This window comes from Tursiops truncatus, chromosome 12 (assembly GCF_011762595.2).
Source record: "Tursiops truncatus isolate mTurTru1 chromosome 12, mTurTru1.mat.Y, whole genome shotgun sequence".
Taxonomy (NCBI): Eukaryota; Metazoa; Chordata; class Mammalia; order Artiodactyla; family Delphinidae; genus Tursiops; species Tursiops truncatus.
The window spans coordinates 8,097,585-8,120,502 of record NC_047045.1 but is presented as its reverse complement, the minus strand read 5'-3'; the positions used below and the strand labels follow the sequence as shown (position 1 = coordinate 8,120,502).

The following is a 22,918-nucleotide window of genomic DNA, read 5'->3' as shown; positions in this document are numbered from 1 at the left end:
ACACAACAATGTGAATCAACTCTACTTCAATAAAAAAAAAAAAATTCCCCAAAATAATAAGGGTAGAAAGAGTAAAGGTATAGCTGACACAAGATTAGGTAGGTATGATTTGATAACTGTTGAAGCTGAGTAACAGGTGTGTATACATTTGACATTTTCCAAGTGAAGTTTCATAAGATGAAACTTTAAATATCTGGAATAAATTTACACTTACAGATAACGTACACTTTGAGAAACAAATCCCAAAGATTTATGATCTTGTAATAAAGGCAATTTTATGCTTAAATGCCTATATAATTTATGCCTAAATTATAAAAATTTACCCCGGCAATTTGTTTTTTCAGATTTATAATGTAATTACAAACACTTTTGCTTCAAAGACAATTCTCAACATCCCTGGGTCTTCCAAAATGGGTTTCAAGGGAACACTTTACTCCCTTATGGATCTTATTGGCTTCTACTTGGTTTTCAGGGAACTCAAAGTAGCCAGGCAGTGAAAAATAAATATTCAATTCATTTTGTGACCTCTCTTTACAAATCAACAAAGAGATGGAGTCAAAGAGGTTTTAAACTTCGTGAACAGCTAATCAACTATACTCCAATATAAATTAAAAATTAAAAAAAAACACTTTGTGAACAACTTTGAGAAATTAGAAATACAACCGTTACAAAGGGAATAATAAAAAAGAACAAAGAAGAAACAACGAACGCTCTCAGTAAGTCAAGCACCTAGACTGTTTGTCATTTAAAAGGTCATGAGCCACTGCAGTCACTGACCTTCAACCCCCTGAAAGGAGTTCAAGGTGGAGATCAGGAGTGAGGCCCTCTGTGCTCTGGGAAAAACGGCAGAACAGACCTTCATATAGTTAGATATTTTCTGGAGAAGATTGTATGAGCCCGATTCCTGCATCTGCTGGTATCTAGAAAAGCACTAACATCATCACTGGTGACGTCTGCTCCTCAGGACCAACAGCCAGCCTCTGCCTCAGTGTGTGCTTGACTGCACGTGCCCCCTTCACTGACATCATATAGAATACCGCCCTTCCCCCCAGCTCCTGCGAGCGGTTCCTCAGAGCTACCCGAGAGGCTGTCTCCAGGGCTATAGTCCGCATTTTGCCCCAAATAATTCACAGCTCTCAGGTTGTGCGTTTTCTTCAGTCGACAATAACACCGTTAAGGACTAACATTGCTATTGTGGAGCTTGTCCTTAACATACAAACTCAGGCTGTTTCTCCAAGGCAAGATGCACTAACAGGCCCCCAAGCAAGCCATGGACCACCTGGCCAGAGAATCATAAACCAGACACCCTGACCCTCAAAACTGTGATTAAGCAAAATCACAAGATGACGGTCAATCCCAGCCTCTTTGTTCTTCCGCTTTAAAAACACCCCCAACTCAAAGCCCAAGCGGGAGCGGCCCTGAGGCTGGTCTCCCACGCCCTTGCTTGGCGCCTGCGTGGACCCTTACTTTGTTGTGAGTGTGGCTTTCTGCACCTCAGGCCCCTGCTGATGGCTCTAGGGATCAGAAGATGAGCAGAAACCAAGTAGATTTTTCCCCAGATGTTTTCAAATCAGTGATGAAGAAAGGAGTGCTTCCCCTTCTATCAGTTCCACACATTTAAAGTTTACAACGCCACAGAAACAAGAACCTACGGTGTAGTAAGAAAAACAGGGACCCTGGACTAGTCTCCTCCACTCAGCAGTCACAGAAGTTTGGCTTCGGCAGGATGGGCGGTTGAGAAGCAGAGTAAACGCTACCTACCGCCTCTTCCCGCTGCCTTTCACCTCCATTAGAATCTGTGTGTTAACACACAACATGCGGGGCCACCGGATCTGCTGAGTCACAATAACTTGGGGTGGAAGGAGTCTCACAGTGTTGGAACTACTGCTTCGGAGGTCCTGTCACTAACACCCAGTTATTGGCTGGGGGGAGAGATGGAATTGGGAGGATCTGTTATACTCAATGCAATGTCTGTAAATCACCAATGTATCTGAAAGAGACATCTGCTAAAATTCCTTGAAAAATAAGTAAATGCATATTCATCATTAAAATCAAATGACTAGATCATTAAAGTCTTTACCAATGCTGTAAGTTTAAAGTCTACCTTTCAGGAGATAAAAGTAGAGCTGGCATCATAATGTCTTTTTAGGCATTTGGCTAACGTAAAGGTGGTGGTGGGAATTACCAAACAGCACACCAATATATTGTATTGGTAAAGAACCTTACATGCACGTGAAACGATTCTGTACACATTCTAATATGAAGGCAGAAGTTCTGGTTTTGTTTATTACTGTATCCCTGGTACTGTGTATACAGTGATTGCTTAATAAATATTTGTTGAATGACTCTGAGACAACAACCCGTTAGAGTCTGACAAGGCTATTCATTAAAAAACCGAGTAAAATGCATTACAGCTAAACAGTCTGTCAATCGTTCTTCCTCAGGAAGCAGATGGCGACAACCTCCAGCCAGCAGTCTACGTCAGGCCCTCGCTGGACTGCCTGGACTACAGGTTACGGCCTCTCCTCCCATCAATACATCTCCTGCAACCAGGCACCATCCTACTAAACCATCGTTCAAATCAATGTACTTCCCTACTCAAAACCAGCGATCTAGCGTTTATCAGGAAACTTACGGTTCTCTCAGTATCATCTCTGCTGTCTTATCCCCCAGCACTGTGCTCCACTCTAACGAAACTGAACTAGGCATTACTGCCAAACTACGCTTCCCAACGTCAGCCACCTGCTCACGCCATCCCTCTGCCTACTGTGCTGTGCTCCTTCCTGACAGTCTTTCAAAGCTCACGCCAAGTGTAAGCACCTCCATGAAGACTTTCTTAATAACCCCGCGTGTTCTCTTTCACTTCTCTGAGCCTCCACCCTCTGTACCTCCCCAGCTGCCCTGTAACAACCTTTGCTAAAGTGATTTTTCCTGTCATCCCCTTTCAATCACTTGGTCTTTCCGAATTTTAAGATTCTTCAGGGTAAGCTCTGTCTTCATTTTTAAGTTGCTTCCAACACTTTAGCTGCCTTGTACACTGCAGGCACCCTAACAGTAGCTACAATCAATCCAAATATTTCCTCCCAGAAATCTTTCACCATACCTCTCCCCTGGATACAGAACGTCAGTAGCATTTAATCTACTGAAAGGCAACCAAGCTGTCAGATCAACTCCCTCTTATGGTTACTTGTATCAGCCTTGCACTCACACCACACAGAATCCCACAGGAGCCGGCACAGCAGCGCCCACTGGTCCTAGAGCACACTTCACACAGTCGAGAGAGGAGGGCTGAGTCTGGGTGGGGGTGAAGAGGTCAGTCGGGGACTCAGGGAACTGCATTCAGGTGAACCGTGGCCACAGATGTAAGATACAGGCACACGGGAGCTGTGCAGCCCGTGAAGCTCAAAGGAAAAGCATCCAGTGACGAAAGGCCTGGAGAGCCCTGGGCACAGAGGCTGCACCGTGGTCTCGCTAAGGCTCTTCATTCACTGCTTCCAGTGTCCGCACCAGACTCTAGGGATGTTCTCACCAGCTGGTCAGTGGTGAAACTTGTTCTCATAATCCACACATAAAAACAGTGCCTCAAGACTGCCTACCATGTCCACCAGAAAAGAGAGTGTCTGTCTATCTCTCCAGAGGCGCAGCTAAGAAGGTGAAACGCAGTGGTAATAACCCGGCCAGGCTGACTGCAGGAGGCCATGAGCCCAAACAAGAGAGGCCTGGGAGAGCCAGTGAGTGGCCCTCATCGGAAGGCAGCAAGGCAGAGAGAATCATAACCCCGGGGCCAGGGCTTCCTGTGCTCCGCACAGGTGGGTACTTTTTTTTTTTTTTAATAAATAAATGTATTCATTTATTTATTCATTTTTGGCTGCACTCAGTCTTTGTTGCTGCACGCGGGCTTTCTCTAGTTGCGGAGAGCTGGGGCTACTCCTTGTTGCGGTACGCAGGCTTCTCATTGTGGCGTCTTCCCTTGTTGCAGAGCACAGGCTATAGGTGCGCAGGTTCAGTAGTTGTGGCACACAGGCTCAGTAGTTGCGGCTCGTGGGCTCTAGAGCACAGGCTCAGCAGTTGTGGTGCATGGGCTCAGTAGTTGTGGTTCGCGGGCTCTAGAGCACAGGCTCAGTAGTTGTGGCACACAGGCTTAGCTGCTCTATGGCATGTGGGATCTTCCTGGATCAGGTCTCGAACCTGTGTCCCCTGCACTGGCAGGCGGATTCTCAACCACTGCGCCCCCAGGGAAGTCTCAGGTGGGTACTTTTTAAAAACAGAGCGGGGATGCCTCCACGTGAATGAAGAAGCACCCCATCCTCTCATCACTGTGCATTTTTTACTTTCTGGTCAGATATTATTGCTTTTAAGTCAAATGCCACCTGTCAAATTAAGGGACAAAGAACATAAAGAAAATATCTTCAAGTTCAATAGGAAACAGGTTTTGAAACTTTTCTTGAAGTTTTTGTATGTTTAGAAAAAAAAATTTAATTTTTTTAAAAAAACAAGTAATTACTAGGGAAAGCATGTGTTAATATAGCCAGAGCCCTGTAAGTTTAGGACAAGTATAAGTCCTTCCCCAACAGTTTTTTTTTGGCAGGGGCAGGAGGGGAAATAGGAAAATAAAAGGTAAAAAATGATACATCAGGTTTTTCTGTTTAGAGTTTTACGTAATGAAGAAAACATAACATTAAGCTTTAATCCTTCTGAGCAGTGTGTCACAGTGTGTAAATGGCTAGTGGCGAGAAGCAGCTCAGAGCACGAGATGCACTCATCTCATTAAATAGGTTACGCACAAATCTGTATAACGTAACCCTAGTTTATTTTCAGTTCATTATCGTTCTCACTGGTAAGGATGGCATAATAAACAGGAAGGTAAACTGCCCTTATCCACATCTGTTACATGGCAGGTGGTCACTGCTCGGGTGGACAGACAGACCCTTCCCTGGATCCTCTGGATGCCTGGACTCCTTCCCCACACCAACACAGGGAGCACACACAGCACCACACAGGGCCAATCAGTTATGCCTTGTTGTCAAAGTTTAAACATCATATTTTAAAAAAATTTTTGAAACACCATGGTTACAAAAGAAAAGGTTGTAACTCAGATAAACAGAATATTCCTCTGAAAGGTAGCCAAAATAAATGCCGTAATTCGTGAGTCTGAATATGTATTCAAAAGAAAAACACGATAACATAATTTTTTTTTTTGCGATACGCGGGCCTCTCACTGTTGTGGCCTCTCCCGTTGCGGAGCACAGGCTCCGGACGCACAGGCTCAGCGGCCATGGCTCACGGGCCCAGCCGCTCCGCGGCATGTGGGATCTTCCCGGACCGGGGCACGAACCCGTGTCCCCTGCATCGGCAGGCGGACTCTCAACCACCGCGCCACCAGGGAAGCCCAACATGAAATTTTTATACCATAAAATTCATTAAAATTGGATTATAAAGGAAAAGCTGTATATATTTACAAAGTACCTTTAAAGTTTTATTTACTAACTTTTAAATTGTGGTAACAGCCATTTCTAAGCACAGAGTTCAGGGGCATTAAACATTCACACTGCTGGGCAACCACCAAAGCCATCCATCTCCACAACTCTTTCCATCTTGCACAACTGACACTCTGTACCCATGAAACAATTACTTTCCTTCCCCCCATCCCACCCGTACCCTGGCAACCGCCATTCTACCTTCTATCTCGATGAATCTGACTATTCTGGGTACCTGCATGAGGTACCTAGAAGTAGAATCACACAGTATTTGTCCTTTCGTCTTTATTTCACTTAGTATAATGTCCTCAAGGATCATCCATGTTGTCACCTGTGTCAAAATTTCCTTCCTTTATAGGCTGAATAATATTCCATTGTACATACACACCACATTTTGTTTATCCATTTATCCACTAATGGACATTTAAGCTGTTTCTACATTTTGGCTATTATGAATAATGCTGCTATGAACACGGACATACAAATATCTGTTTGAGTCCTTGGTTTCAATTCTTTTGGGTATATACCCAGAAGTAGAACTGCTGGATCAAATGATAACTCCATGTTTAGTTTTTTGAAGGATTACCAAACTGCTTTTCACAATGGCCACACTAGTTTACATTCCCACCAACAGGGCACAGGGTTCCAATTTCTGCACACCCTCACCGACACTTGTTATTTTCTGGGTTTTCTGACAGCAGTCATCCTAATGGGTGTAAGATATAAAGTACCCTTTTAAAATCCTATAAAAGTTTTCACTTCTACTTATATATAAGAATGCCATAAAGTAAGCTAGAAATTTAGAAGATACAAAATCTTATTAATGTAGTCCATACACTAAAATTCATGGTAATGCAAATATTGGATAAGAAAACACTCATTATATAATATTAAGTGAGGGATGAGGGAAGAAAAATATTTTAAAAAATAGTCTACATAGAAAAAAAACTGAAAGTAAAATCTAAAAGGTTAAAGGTGATGAGACTCTGGATAGTAAGATGACAGGCTTTCGTTGACAGTTTTTTCTTGTATTTTCCATGGTTTGTATAATAAGGGGAAAATGGCTATAAAAAGAAATATGGCTGATATCATTACCACAATGATAAAGATTTAGGAGGAGCTAGACTTTGAAGGGCTCAGGTACTTTATTCTATAAGCAATTAGGGTCAGTTATCTGTTAATCTTTCCCAGTGTTCGGGCCCCCACCAAGTCCTGATGAAGCTGGAATTCTTTCTTTTCTGCACCCAGTTTTTCCGGCAAGGCAATGCTCTGAAATAAATGCAGTAATCCAGACAAATAACTGCAAGTACCACAAAAGTAATCTTCCAGAAGGGGAATAGCAACAAAGTTTATGGCTACAGGGCTAAATGCTATCTATGGCCCAAGACCATGTATCTAATCCGATTTTTATCCTAACACGCTGTTCTGTTTTTACCTCCAAAATGCAGATGATTCTCTCCTTTTCTTTTAATTTAAAAAAAATTTTATACAATTTTCAAGGTTACTTTCCATTTACAATAATTATTACAAAATATTGGCTATATTCCCCAAGTTGCACAATACACCCTTGAGCCTACCTTACCACCAATAGTTTCTGCGTCCACTTCCCACCCCTGTATTGCCCCGCCCACTAGTTTGTTCTCTATATCCAAAATGCAGATGATTCTAATAAGATGGGAATTGGATGAAACGATGTGTGATTTTAAAGGATAAACTTGACTCTGAGTAACTTCTAATTAAGAAAACGCCCATTTCAGTTTCAAACGCGCTTATATTTTACCTCCCACTTAATGGCATTGTTATAAACTTTTTTTCATACGTATAACTATATTATTTCCTTTCAGCATCTGAGTAAATCTGCTGAGAAAAAGATTTGTGTCGATATCCGAAAGAGCCTTGATCTCAACAACAGGCAGGCTTTCGTTCTTCCACTGAGATCAGTTTCATGGACCTGGAATGTGAATCAGCGATTCTGAAGCCAGGAGCAATTTTGCCCTCAGGGGACACGCAGCAACGTCTGAAGACATTTTTGATTGCCAAGACTGGCAGGATGACGCTAAACATCCTGCGAGACACAGACATGCCCCTGCCACGCTATTCCTAGTATTTAAAGTAATGCTCGGCACGTGGTGGGTACAAAAATGCCCGTTGAATTAACAGTTTTACATATGAGGAAACTGAGGTTCAGAGCGGTCAAGTATTTAGTAAACAGCAGAGAATGGAATTAAAGTCTTCTTACCAAGTCCAGGCTCTGCCATCTTTATCGTCCAGTAGCTCGTTAGTATTTTTCAAAAGACTTTTTAAAAGTCCAGATCCTTTGACTCAGCGATTCCAGTTTTAAAAGCCCATCCTAATCAGTGATCACAGAGCTGTACACTGATTATTTGTACAGATTTTAAGAAGAATCTCTCTTTATTCAGAGGAAGATAAATTATGATACACCCATTCAGTGGAATGTTATTAAAGATAGAAAAGCATATGCATATTTATCAACAAGAAAGGATATTCAAGATATACTGTTATATGACAGAGGAGCAGAGTAGGTTACAAAATAATATGTGTAGGATGATCCCGTGTGGATACATATACTTCCACGGGAAACAATCTAGAAGGATGAACATCAAAACGTTAGCGAGGGCTTCCCTGGTGGCACAGTGGTTGAGAGTCCGCCTGCCAATGCAGGGGACACAGGTTCGAGCACTGGTCCCGGAGGATCCCACATGCCGTGGAACGACTGGACCCGTGCACCCCAACTGCTGAGCCTGTGCTCTGGAGCCCACGAGCCACAACTACTGAAGCCCGTGCGCCTACAGCCTGTGTTCCGCAACGGAGGGGCCATGCAGTGAGAAGCCCGTGCACCGCAAGGAGGAGTGGCCCCTGCTCACTGCAACTGGGGAAAGCCCGTGCGCAGCAACGAAGACCCAATGCAGCCAAAGATAAATAAATAAATTTATTTTTAAAAAAAAAGTTAGTGATAATTTTTCTAAGTCGTTAGATCTACGGTGATTTTTTTTCTTTCCTTATGCATGTTTTTTAACTTCTTAAAAGAGACATGGTTTGGGCGTTACGGGTTGTAGAAGCGAGATGCTACTAAAAAATCCACGAGGTCTCTATGTACTCAGTCTCCTGGTTAAAGAATGAAAAACTATAAATTTACTAGACAGGACATATGATTTCTTTTTACTTAGGAGCAGCACTGTGATCTTTTCTTTCTCAGAGAGAAAGGATTTACTTAAAAAAAGAAACCTAACAGCTAAAGAAAGAAAGCCGTCAACAGGAGCTAGCAAGCTATGCCCTAATAAAACGTGGACCACAGAGAAGCAGGACCAAAATGCTTGCTAAGCCTAAAGCACAGTAACGTTAACTATATTACTTTTAATCTACAAAGAGTATTACCAAACTAATCTCCAGTGTCAGGTTTTTAGCTAGAAATGAAATGATTTGTGGAAAATACAAAGAATCTGCCAAACCCACTTACAAAAATGCTCTGTAAGACATCTGACCTGCCTACTCACCTAGACCATGTGTTTCCATGATTTCTACAAAAGCATTAATTACTGGAAATATCTTATTGTCAAATGCATACACGCATCACATGAAATGTTTATTTAGCCTAAATTACACCGAGAGCTTGGTGGCTGTTAAACAACATAACCTACCAATTCAGCTTCTGGCAATGAGCCACTTAATTTCACTTTAATGGTTTACTAAGAACAATTTATTTGATTTACAACTGGTTGCTTACTTTTACATGGCTATATTGAAATTTCAAATTCAAGAGATTTGCAATTGTACCTTTTGCTTATACTGGAAGGTAGACCATTTATATTTATCAAGTAAAAATGTACTTTTTAAAGTTTTATTAACATAAAGGTTTGTTCAGAAAAGCAACTCTGCTGGTTGTTTTTGGTTTTTTCCCAACTAGTTAAAAACAATCACTATTTATCTATATCATCTTCTTAAAGATTTGAATACTTGTCATATATTGAGATCACTTTTCGATGACAGTGAGTATGATCCAAAGTGGGGGAGGTCTCCTTCCCACAGCACCACTGCTCCGCCACTTTCCCTCATGGAATTTTATATTTTACACTGATACACGTCATGAATTGACTTGCTCTCATAAACTTCAAGAAGCTAGTGGCAAGTATCTACACAAAAAACACTTTAAAAATATTACATTAAAAAAAATTACAACACATAGTTAGGGAACCACATGCCATTCACAGAAATCTCTTTAAAGAATTCCACCAAGGCACATGTAAGAGACTGGTAAGAATACACACATGTGCACACAAGCATAGAAAGTTATACCACAAAAGGTTTAAGACAGTCATCCTTAGGTAGAGGGATTATGAAAAGTTACATATTTTTTTAATGTTTGGCCTGTTTGTATATTTTATTTTTTCCTACACAGAATATGTAATACTTAATAAATAAATAATAAAAGTTTCAATATTAGAAGAATTTTAACTCATAAAAATATTCCAAGACAGGTGCATAATTATGTCCTAATCTCTCATTATAATTATCTCAGAGAGATTTTAAGAAAGTCTATGAAAATATAAAATCATTACTTTGATAGAATAATCTAAATTATCCCGTTAATGCACCCATTACATATAAAACCAATGATGCAGTAACACCTGTACAGGTAGACACCTACACAGAAATACCTACTACCTTAAAGTAAGCCAGTTTTTCTGAATACACACACACACACATACATGTTCTACGTAAATACAGAAGTAGCTTGCCTTAGGAAGAACTGAATACTCTTTTCCTAAATTATACTTTGTGTTTTAATAGGAAAACTAGCTGATTAAAATATAATAGCAACTAAGGTGAGTGAAAAACCAGTTTGAAACAATAAAGAGAATTCGTTGAATAAAAACCAACTCTGTGGAGTTGTAAAAGCCACCTTTAAGGATACAGTCAGATGATTTTAGTTATCTGTCCCTATATTCAGTAGGTGTAATAAGTAACTCTAAATTTAAAACTATTTATTACCATAAGGATCTCTAGAGATCATCTAAGCAAAGCTTGTCATTTAATATATGAGGAAAAAGCAGATCTGGGCAGTTAACTGACTTTGCCAAGAAGACAGTGAACACAGACCAAGGCTTGAACCTGGCTATCCTCCTGACCCTCCTTCTTCCACTGCGACCAGTGGGGGACAGTCCTCAGCAAACTTGACCGCCTGTTTTTGCAAATAAAATTTCATTGGAACACACTCATTTACTGCTTTTGTGCTACAAAGAAAGAGCTGAGTAGTTGTGAAAGACACCCAACGGCCTAAAATATTTACTCTGGTTCTTTACAGAAAAATGTTTGCTGACCCCTACATTAAAGGTTTCTTAGCTATAATTCTGAAGTTTCAGAACTTAAAACATAATAATATTGTAACAAACCGTATTGTAATAAATAGCAATAAAACCAGAACCACTACTGCAGTTATTACCTTAAATTACCTTAAAAGGGTTTAACTTCCCATCCCCAAAACTATTTGTCCATTTTCCATGTTTTGATATACACATCTTTAAGAAAAGAAAAACTGTAAAACTCAGAACCTCCCAAAGGAGAAATTAAGATCTGCTCATATAAACTGAAAGAGAACTCATGTACATTCCTTTAGTAGAGTACTTCTCATCTACATAAACATATTTATAGATCACTGGCTACTTGGGAGATAGCCTAGTAGATAAATCTAAACTAAGTGAATTAGAAATGTCAAACGTGTGACAGAATATTTTAGAAAAAGTCAAATTTATACACAATTTTCCAGCAGAATATCTAAAGCACAGCAGAGAGACATCTATTTAAGTGTCAAAAGCATCTGCCCTATTAATCACTTGATTCATTAAATTTTTAGGTTTTACCTTTCTCCTCTCAGAAAATAAAGTAAGCCTGGTTCCAGCTAACCCCACTGGCAACAGATGCTCACACAACACAAAACGTAAACCTTAGGGAGACCTAGGTACAAAATATAATTTAAGCAAAGTGGTAGACTGCTCAGGGAAAACAAGTGTATTTACAGAATGAAGAAGTCCCTACCGGACGCTTAACAAATCAGTAAAAATTATGAATTCACTAGTTAGGACAGTATGGGATGACGTTGTATATAAACACACTGCTCTTTTTTAGAGAGCTCTGGACTGTTCATTATAAAATGATGTAGAATGTACAAAAGGACTAAAAATTGCATCAAGAAAGGAAACTGAAGACATACATGTCAAATCAAAACACACATACACACAACGCGGGACTTAAATCAGAAGAAGACATGGGTTCAAACCCCTGAGTTGTCACCAACTGTTAGCACTGAGCAAGTCACTTTTCAGTGACTCAGAGTCCTTCTAGGGTTTAGTTAACTTTTTTATAAAATAAGAGAGGTAAGGTTCCTCCCAACCCCCCAATTAACATACTTGTAATCATTTATTCACTCACTGCTGTGTGTCAAGAACCATACTAATGGCTTTAATTGCAAGTGGACTCAGAACAAGTGTCCTGGGAAAAAATAACACCTATCAAGCATCATTCTTTTAAACACATAAAGAGACACGAGATGGAGTTTAGCCTTTAAAAAAGAAATAAAATCTATTTTTCCAAACCAGACTCCATAAATTCTCTAACTAAACAATAACTGTAGTTTTTGTAAGGAATGAAGATAACACATACAGCTTTCCCTCTGACGTCAGGAATAAGACAAGGATGCCCTCGATCACTGATTCACAAACCAGAAATAAAAAGAGCAATGAAATTAACCACAGAGATAAGATATTTGCAAACCCGTAACTGGAAAAGGACTAGTTTCCTGTATATATGCGTGTAAGTGTGTGTGTAGATTGTTACAAATCAGTAAGGGAAAGGTAAGCCATCCAATTTAACAACAGGCAAGAGATCTGAGTCAGAACTCCAAAAGGGGGATTCCAAATGGGCAATAAACGTATGACACGGGCACTGGGCCTCATCAGTAATATAAGAAATGGACATGTAAAATACAATGAGATATCCTTATATACCCATCAGACTGCAAATAATAATACCTCTGACAATACCAAATGCTGTAAAGAATGTAGTGTGACCAGAATACATTTGGTATACACATTGGAAAATAGTTTGACGTTATGTAGTAAAGTTCAAGATACAGATACTTTGTGACCCAACAAGTCCACTCCTAAGTACATCCTAAAGAAATACATACTTAGGTGCATGTACAAAAGTGTTCAAAGCAGCACTATTTATAACAGCTAAAGCCTGGATATAATCCAAGTGTTTATCAACGATGGGATGCATAAAGTAAGGAACATATAAATAATGGAATACTACACAACAATTAACTGAGTAAACTGTATCTATACAGAACATGATTAACCCTTACAAAAACAATGTTGACTGAAAAAAGCAAAACACAAAAGAATATTTGTGGCATCATTTCATTTGTATGTTCAAAAAACAGAGAAAAACAGTATTTTCTAAGTAATATTTCTATTATTTAGAAACACAGAGAAGGTAAATCTATTTCTAAAATACAAGGAAATGATTATCTCTGGGAGAAGAGAAGTGATTTAATTGGGAAGAGCTGGGGAGGGCAGCTTCTGGGCAGCAGCCATGTTCTGTTTCCTGACAAGGTGGTGAATACATGGCTGTCACTTCACATGTAAGTGTACATGCACAAGTGTGCATGCAAGCTGTACACCAGCCCAGCTCCTGGCAGATACCAGACAGCCAATAAAGCCAACTCTTACCTACTTACGAGAATGATATTCTGACTACTATTGCTAAGATTTTCACTGCTATTACTGCTAATTTCTCCTCTAGATTATACATGCCCCCTGAAAACATCAGGTCAGGGAGAACACAAAGAAAAACGCCTAATGTGAATGAAGTAAAGCTTGCTTGTTCTATTGTTCTTTCAGTCTCCCCACTGTTAACGCTTGTAAATTTATCTTCCTCCTTACATAACCTACAATATCCTGACCACGAAATTCTGACAGGAACTAAAGCTTTTCCCTCTGGGTGGTTATTCCTTCCGCAAGGTTCCCACCATTGGCAACAGGAGTCCTGACCTCTGCAGGGCGAGCAAGAATAACAGATGAAGTGTGAACTGGGTTTATTTAAAGCCTAAGTACCGGACTTCCGTGGTGGCGCAGTGGATAAAGAATCCGCCTGCCAATGCAGGGAACATGAGTTCAATCCCTGGTCTAGGAAGATCCCACATGCAGCGGAGCAACTGAGTCCGTGTGCTGCAACTAAGGAGCCCACCTGCCACAACTAAGACCCGGTGCAACCAAATAAATTTATTTAAAACAAAACAAAACAAAACACACAAAACCTAAGTACCAAAGGGAAATGGTAACGGAAAAGTGCTGGATTCCTCGCTGTTCACACGCCCTGAACTGCTCTTCTCAAGCTCCCAATCCAGAGACTGTTCCCAGGTAACCCTGGCGGCCCCTCTCCACAGCAGGCAACAGAAAGCAAGTGTTTACATGCAAGACCATGAAACACACATGGTCACTACATCAAATGCTCACTATATTTGGATGGTAAATATTTTTTAAGAGAAAAAATAAATATATGATGTTTTAAAAGGGGTTAAATTTTACATCTTGCCAAGTACAACAATAAGGCATTATATAAACTCTGATACTTCCAACTTTTGGAAATAAAAGATAAAACCTACTAGTGATTTTTAAGTTCCTTTGTAATCCAATAGGAAATTGTAAGAGATTTCACTTACAGCTTCTTACTGATGCATGCTGAAGAGAAAGTTTCCAGAGCAGAATTAAAGCTATTTAAGTAATCAGGCTATAATTACCAACTTAATCACTCCTTTTAAAAAGTTTTATAATACTTAACATCTAAATTTAATTTGGTGAAAGGTAAGAATCTAATTCAGTAAACAATCGTTAAAACAATTAGTGATAGTCAAAAAAACTAACTTTAACTGAAAAGTACTTCAAAAAATATCTCAAAGAATTCCACTTAGCAAGTCTTCAGTATTTAACAAATTATTCAGAAATAAATTGCAGTTTATTGTTCTGCATGACCTTGGGATCAAAACATTAACAGGAATTATGAGATGGAAAACATCAACAAATCAATGTACATGTATTTATCCTAAACATCTGATACACACAAGAAACTGTCAGAAATACAAAGAAACCTAAGACTTATTAGTCCCCACCTGATTGATACCTAATCTCAGGAAACAGAACATAAACATGGATGCATCTGTGTTAGACAAAGAAATTTATCTAACAATACAATTAAACAATAATATGAGGCAGGAAGTAATAAAGTCAAATGTAGGACAATGTCACCAGAACTTTGAGGAAGGGAGAAAGCCTATGAGGTTGGGGTGTTAGAGGGGCTGGATGGACGAGGAGAACGAGTAAGCCTAGATAAGAGGTGTGGAGAGCAAAGGACATCCTTGGCCAGGCAGCTCAGTGCCCAGAGGGATGGCGAGTGTGCTCAGGGGGCAAGACGCAAGTCTGCCCGGTATGAAGGACGAGGGGCGACTGCTAGGAGGGGGGTCAAGGGGCAGATGGTGGACGTGTTTGGTTGCTACATAAAGGACTAAGGAGCCTTGGGATACTCAGCACATCGTAAATGCAGAGGGCATGTTTATAACTCTCTGAAGGTAGAGACTGTTCTAATCAACATGATGGGAAAAGAACCAGTAAATACTGGCTCGCACACTTTAAATGGATGCACTTTGTAGTATGTAACTGATGCCTCCATAAAGTTGATTATTAAAATTTCAACAGCTAAAATCAAGGATGCTCCCTTTACTGACAAGTCCCTTACTGTGCTTCCATTCTTGTACGAGGAAATGCGTTCAAGCCAAGCCACCATGATTATTTAACCAAGCGCTTGACAGAAATCTAATGGTCTCTCTACCTCTAGTAGGCCTGATCACTTCTATCCTGCTTATCACTGCAAAATAATTTCCAGTAGAACCCTTCTGAATTAAATGCTGCCCACAGCCTTTCCTTCAAAAAAGAATCAATCTGGACCTTAAGGTCCCCTACAATTTGAGCTCAATCTACCATTCTGGTCTTATTTTTCACTACTTTCCATACACAGACATAGATCTTTCTTCAAACTCCACTACTCATTTATTTTTCTAAAACATACTTTGTCTATTTCCAGTTTCCATGTCCTCAACGTTCTCTCCACAGGATACACTCCTACCTCACACTTTAATCCTTCCTACCTACACTTCAAAACCCAGCTCAAGTGCTACCTTCAGCATGGAGTCTTTTCTGAAGGTCCCTGCAGGTATGTCTCCGCATCCTCTCAACTTTCGCTGAAGTCTGATCGTGCACGAAGCTAAAACCACCACTTCTTTATGTCAGGAATAATACTTGCCCTTGAGGAACTCACATGAATCTATACCCACACATATGTAGCCGATTACAAATCATACAGGACAAGCCAGACGGACATGCTTAGCACACAGTATTCATGCCACAAATACTTGTTGAAAGAATGATTATTTGCATATCATGAATATCCCAAAAGTCATTCATATACAACTATACAAATAAGGTCGTAATCTTTGTAGATTAAAAAAAAGAAGAAGAAATTTTACCTTTTCAGTTGTAAGAGGTTTTGCAGGCTTTTCTGGCTCCTTTTCTCTCTTTTTCTCTTCCTTTTTTTTTTCTTTTTCTTTCTAAAACATAGCCGAAAGTTTTGATAAGTTTACTTTTTAAAATATGTTAGCTCTTAACACATTTTTATTTTATTAGTTTGAGTCATCATTTGAAAAGGGTACAAATAAATATTCAATGATGACAACATCCAGTGATACTGAGATGTAAAAGTAAGCACAGCAAATTCATACTCTCATTGAGTATGTTGATAACACAATAAAGAATAACTTTTCTAAAAAAGAAATACAGAAGTGAGACAATTTAGAACTTCTTTGATATTTCAGAGTTTGTTTTAAAGAAATGAGACCTCTATTCAATAAATTCTCACTGCATCTTTACATAAGGTCAGGCTTTCTAACAGCAACCATAAAGCTGAAATTTGAATACAAAGAAAAAGCAAACTAACTGATGGAACAGAATTCTTTATCACACAGATGAAGACCAATTACAACATGTAAACATGAGGAGAAAAGGGTAAAAACACTTTAATTTTTTAAAATAACACAAAACATTTTCAGTCTGTTACCACAGCGTTGTGATTTTTAAAAGTGCAAATACAATAATTTTCTCATGAAAAGAATGTTGGAGATAGTGCTTGGGGACCAGAGCCAGCTAACTAGTTGGCATATTTAATCCAACCCAGTCTAGATAAACTATAATGGTATTATAATGTTCACAATTTCCAAGAAGGTTGAAATAGGATATAATAATAAAAACTTAAGGTCCATAAAGATGCCAAAAAAAGGAAAATGAAGTAAAGATTAAACAAAGAGCATTCATAAGGCATGTAGAGGGAAAAGATGCCTAGAAACCTAGAACTGGGTGATACTGCAGCTGAGTGCTGACCTAGTTTCCTGGCAGCAAACATGAAAGATAAACTGGTGAACCTAGAAAAGGCAGAATAATAAACACATGAAACTTAGTCAAAATGCCTAGAGGTCGCATTTGCACCTGTGCCTTTAAAAGGGCGTCTGACACCACCTCTCTCAAGAGTAGAATTTTTGCTATTTGTAAATCAAGAAAGCCAATACCGGCAATTCCTAGGCCATAATGTAAGAGATATTATTAAAGGTCCTATGGGCCAGGCACTGTGATAAGCACCTTATTGTCTAACTTAATTTTTACAGTGATGTCTGGGGAAAAAGTCATTATTGTCATTTTACAAATGGAGAAACAAAATCTCAGGAAAGTAACACACAGAGCTAATCGTAGTAGGGCCAAGGGGCTGTGGGGCCCAGACTGTCAAGCGTCGGTGCTCCCTGCCGCCCAGCGGAGGGCTGCCGTCTATGCAGTTTTTCTTCCCCATGGGGACAGCTAACGCTTACTGGGCCCTTCCCATGTGCCAGACACCATATGACTCATTTAAATCCTCACAACAACCGTATGAGGTAAGCAGTATCACTGCCACTGTGTAAGTGAAGAATAAACAAGATGTGCAAAAATCCTTCATATATTGCAAAATGCTTTCCAGATATTAGTCAAGTTTAGGGAAGACGGCAATGTGGCGGATCATTCTCACTACTATGCTAGGGATGAACGGTTCTGTAACTGCTCAGAGCTCTCAGTCATTTCTCAAGGAAGTCACCGTCATGAGATGGGGGAGAAGCCAGTCTTTCTAATCGCTATGATTGGTGGGCACATCTGAAATCACCAACAATAAAATAAATTAGTTAGCTATGTTTAACAGAGGGAGATGCTCTTGAACACTGGAATTTCAGCTGTCAAAATATGGCTGTAATCTACTGATGCCAGCAGCGGTTTTAGAACACAGGCTTTGAAGTAACATTAAAAACATGGGCTCTAGGGCTTCCCTGGTGGCGCAGTGGTTGAGAGTCCGCCTGCCGATGCAAGGGACACAGGTTCGTGCCCCGGTCCGGGAAGATCCCACATGCCGCGGAGCGGCTGGGCCCGTGAGCCATGGCCGCTGAGCCTGCGCGTCCGGAGCCTGTGCTCCGCAACGGGAGAGGCCACAGTGGTGAGAGGCCCGTGTACCGCAAAAAAAAAAAAAAAAAAAAAAAAGCTGCTGAAAGACCAAAGAGTACTGTGAGAAGCTAAGTTGCTTTAAACTATTTTCTCATCAAGAATAAAACACAGTGGTGTTTGGTACTGTAAAACAGTAGTTCCTGAAACTTGGTTACTATATATCCAAATGATATAGTGAAACAGGAGACCTCCTGCAAAAGAAAACTGGAATGAATGTTCACGTCCTACAAGACGGAGAGAAGTACATCTTGGGTTCATTATAATCAAACTACACTTGAGTGATTTAATTAAAGATACGGTCTCTAAAATTTTTTATGCACTCTTATCTTAAAAAGTTGGGAGCATATATACTCTACCACATGTACGTATGTATTTATAAAGCACATATAGCACTATATTATACATTACAAAACATACATAAAAATAGAAATTTTAAAAGGGTAAGAAAAAGAAAGCACGAAAAGACATTCTAGTGGACTCTCCTGTGGGGCTCCCCAGTGTCTAAATGCTATCAGGCACGATGATTAGTGCTCAGCTGGATCAGACCCCTGCTTTCTAGGACCTGGCGGCAGGCACCACACAGCACAGACACGGAAACTGAGGGCTTCCACCCTCTGGACCAGGTGTCGCTGCCATCCTTCCACCTCCTCGTGGCCAGCTCCACCCTCCTGTGGTGCTTCTTCCCTGGGCCTGCCTGCTGACCTCTGACCCCTACAACACTCTGACCTCTAAAGCCTGTTCATCTCCAACCATGCCCTTCTTGCTCCAAACTGTCCCCCACTGTCCCGGGGACCTCCCCTTGCTCTGCTAACTCTTCAGTGCACCCAGCTTTCCACTCTCATGGCTCTCCCCGGGCTGCCGCCCCCTCCCCCCTTCTCCGACCCGGATCTCTCCTCTGGCCTATGGACCTGTGCATCCAAGCCCTGACCAGATACCCAGACGTCCCGCCGTCACCTCACACGCAACACACCCAGCGTTTAGTCCCGCCCTCCCTGCTCTCTCCTCATACCCGCTCAGCCCGGATCCCTTCTCACCGGGCAGCGCTGTCATCTACTGAGGTGCTCGGGCCCGAAGCCAGGAGCCATCCAGGCTCCCAAAGCGCCTCCCCAGCCCATTGATCACAAACCCCACAGGCTCGACCTTCTCGAGACCTCTGACAGCTGCGCTCGCCCTTTCACTCCCTCTGTCTCCACTTTAGCACCCCGCCCACCATTTATTCATGGACCAGCGCAACAGGTCCTCAAGCCTTTCCGCACCCATCCGCACGAAGTTGGCTCTCCGGAGACAGTGAAGCAGAGTGCTATGACCTGAAAATCCGATCTGGATACTCCTTCTGCCCCTGAAACTCATCAGAGTGCCAGGGCCTTCAGGACGAAGGCCAAACACGCCAGCAGGCTCACAGGAAGCCGCCTCTCCGCTTCTCTCCCCGGCCCACGCGTGTCCCAGCCATGCCCTTCTCCCCGCAAATCCCCAGTCATCCCGCCCTGCCCACGGGCTTTTCTCCACAAGATGCCTTCTCTGCTTGCACTGTGCCCTAGTCCTCACAGCTGATGTTTATGAAGAGTGTCAGACGCATGAGAAGGACGCCTGCTGCGCTCAGAGCAGCACCGTGAGCGCACGGCAACCGCAGCACACGTTCTGCCGCGCTAGAAACCTCTGTAAAGTTCTCCGTTTTCCTCTGTTAGATGGAAGCTACTCCAGGGCAGGGAGACACACCTTGTTTACCTTTGTATCCCCCGTGTCAAGCACACCATTTATCAAGGAGGAGACACAGAAACACTGTGAGATAAAAGGATGTCTCAAACTAATTCCCTAAGGTCAGGATGAGAACAACAAAAAGATACACAGTCAAAAAAATTAAAAACCTTCAAATATTGGAAGGCATGACTTTACAAATCCATAATAGTAGTACCGTGCACCCTAACCACCCCTATCCCACACACACTCCAACAATCATCACTGATGATTCTACACTCCTACGTTTCATCTATGTGATGGATACTATTGTTTAAAAAAAGAAACTTGACATTAACTTTCTTCAAGTGCTTATAATAACAGAAAGAAAACATTTTTAACCAAAAACCTTCCAAATAAATCAAAGAATTCAAGAGCAACTACAGAAAAGCTCCTTTAAGCATAAGGTGGTAATGGAAACAACAAAAAACTAATTACTTATTAAATGCTGAGATATATCTACGGTAACAATAAATTAGTCATTCTGAAATTAAATGCAGATTAAAACCCTGTGATCCTACCTGTGGCATAGAAAAGTATTCTTGTTGTATTTAACATTTTTAACACTAGCGACCGTTCAAGACATAAACAACTATTACAGCATCCCAAACGATGGCACATTTACCACCGAGCGCTATGGAATGAGGCTATAGCTAGAACACTACTACCATACCTCCAATTTGTTCTTCTCAACAGCAGCTTGTAGAGAAGGAGAGGATACCAAAGGCTGAAGAGGAGCATCAGAGGAGGAAATCTGTGGAATGCAGATGGAAAGTCAGGAGAAAAAAACAAAAAGAAGACAATCAGAATTATAGGCACAGGAAAGAAACACACACTCGTGTATTTCAGAGATACAGAAGCACTCAGAGGTATGTTAAATGAAAATAATGCATCAAGAGAAAAGTCTTGCTTTCTAAATGCTTCCATGTGGAATTTCTATAAGTAAAAGTACTTACTACAGAAGAGTGTACGATTTAAAATGGATTTCACTATGACATAAATATAAAATGCACTCAGACAAGATCATCCCCCCGCAAAGTACGTGAAGAACAACTAAGCGTCACTGGCGGTTCCCTTTCCATCAGCGCTACTGCCAAGGTGCTCATGCTCTGAAGCGAAGACACACCGTTCCAAGTGGCCGGAGAGCACGAGCGAGTTCTCGTTCTTACCGTAACTGCTTCAAGAATGGAAAATAACACAGAGCTGAAACAGTAAAAGTCAACTCAAGTTTTAATCAACTGTTTAAGAAAACAGAAAGAAGGATGGGAGAAAAAAGAGTGGATTAATGGAGCATAACAGCTGAGCAGCAGACAAGACTTATCGTGAAGCCACTCCTACACTCCCTTAAGCTCCGTGCACACACACACCATCACCAGGGCTGCCCTGGCTGAATTACCCCAAAGCACTATGAGACAGTTACATATGCAGCAAAGGCAATTTATACATGGAGACAATTTCGTCTAAAAGCCTTTTCACACATCTGCCTACCCAATTCCTACATGCGTGGTTCATCACTTTAAAGTAAGCGTTATCTTCCTGCCCTCTTCACTGCCAAAATATAACTGAAATACGTTTACAAAATACGTAGTAGATCTTTGGAGCCATAAAACTGACATCTCTATATTGCCCTACCATACCAACAGTGCCTACGAGGAATCTTTAAAAATAAAAGGTGCGATTATAGAAAGGTCATTATGATGTCAAAATAACAGTGTGAGATGACAAGTCCTCATTCGAATCTGCTTGTTACTGAGTTAGTTACAGCTGCAATTCTTGACTCACAACCCAAGCCCATAATCTTTAGGGGCGTTTTCCCCTGGCACACTGTTAGCTCTGCTAAAAGTATGCAAACTAGCCATTCAGTAACTACTGACTGAAATTACACGTAGAAGAAAATATTAAAAAAGACAAATTGTGCCTTAAAGCGCAGCTTCAAAGCTGGTTTATCCCACTGGACATTTACTTGCTAGAGCTATGTAGAAAACAAGAGATTAGAAAAAGCACATAAAATCACTTAAGATAATAACCTGTATCATAAAGACCATTTTTGCCCAAATTCATGTAAAAGCTGAACATAAAAATGTAAGAGAGGAATAGGGACACTTAATATGTCGAGTGTTACTAAGTCAACATAATTCCCTGTAAAAGTGCTTGTTCTCCTTTCCAGAGGATGATAAACTGATTTGGCCACTTTTAAAATTCAGAAGGAGCAACATAAGACTATTCAATAAATATCAGTCATTTAACAAAGCATTTTAATGCAAAAATAAAAAAGCATTAATACTAAGTTCCAGCTAGGAAAAAACAGAGATGCTTGTTCAGTAGGGTACACATCTGAAAAGTCAGTGGACAAATCCACAGGTGAATGTGAACAGACTGGTGTACCCATAAATCAAACTACTATCAGCCAATAAAAAAGGGATGGTCTAATAGTACACATGAAATCAGGGGTGAATTTCAGAAACATGCTGAAAGAACCCAGACATCAAAGAGTAAACAGGGTATGATACCATTCATATGAAGCTCCAGCAGAGACAGGTACAATCTACCGTGATAAAGAGCAGATCAGTGGCTACCTGGGCCAGGGGTGGGAGGCCAGGGGCACAAAGCGACCTTCTGGAGTGAAGGAAAGGGTCTACGTGCCAATCGACTGTGGTCGTGCTTACATAGAGTATTTATTTTCCGAAACTCATTGAACTATAACTTAAACTGTCTGCCTTGTATTGTATGTAAATTCTACCTCAGTAACATTGATTTTTTAAAAAGTCGATGAGCGGGGTAAGCCCCATCATGCGAGCAAGGAATGAAGAACTAGAGTCTACACGTCTTGCTTCAGCTGGAAGCAAGAGACACGACAGAACAGACAGATGGGGGAGAAGCAAAAGGCAGGTGCGGGGAGGAAAGAAAAAAACGCAGAGGCAAGAAAAACCAGGCGCTCATGTGTTCCTTCCAAATCTCTACAAGTGCTGCCCACCACCCCTGCACTGACCACCAGCAGGGACCCGCCGGCCTCCAGCGCCTGGATGAGCACTCCTCACGGGTCGCCTTGCCCAGGTCTTGCTCTTC

The 22,918-nt window shown here is 40.9% G+C and overlaps 1 protein-coding gene across 5 annotated transcripts in view; it reads right to left on the bottom strand.

The window, feature by feature from the left end:
• SMAP1 (small ArfGAP 1) overlaps positions 1 to 22,918 on the bottom strand; it is a 158,931-nt gene that overhangs the window by 44,974 nt on the left and 91,039 nt on the right. For 4 of the 5 annotated variants that reach the window (XR_002175183.3, XM_073789341.1, XM_019929275.3 and 1 more), the window contains 2 exons: positions 20,526 to 20,606; positions 16,075 to 16,155 (listed from right to left, as the gene is read on the bottom strand). Coding sequence is in view for 4 of the 5 variants with exons in the window: in XM_073789341.1 (XP_073645442.1) it covers positions 16,075 to 16,155; positions 20,526 to 20,606 (162 nt within the window). In the remaining variant the exon portion in view is untranslated. The remainder of the gene's footprint in view (positions 1 to 16,074; positions 16,156 to 20,525; positions 20,607 to 22,918) is intronic. The other variant, XM_019929276.3, reaches the window with a different exon arrangement.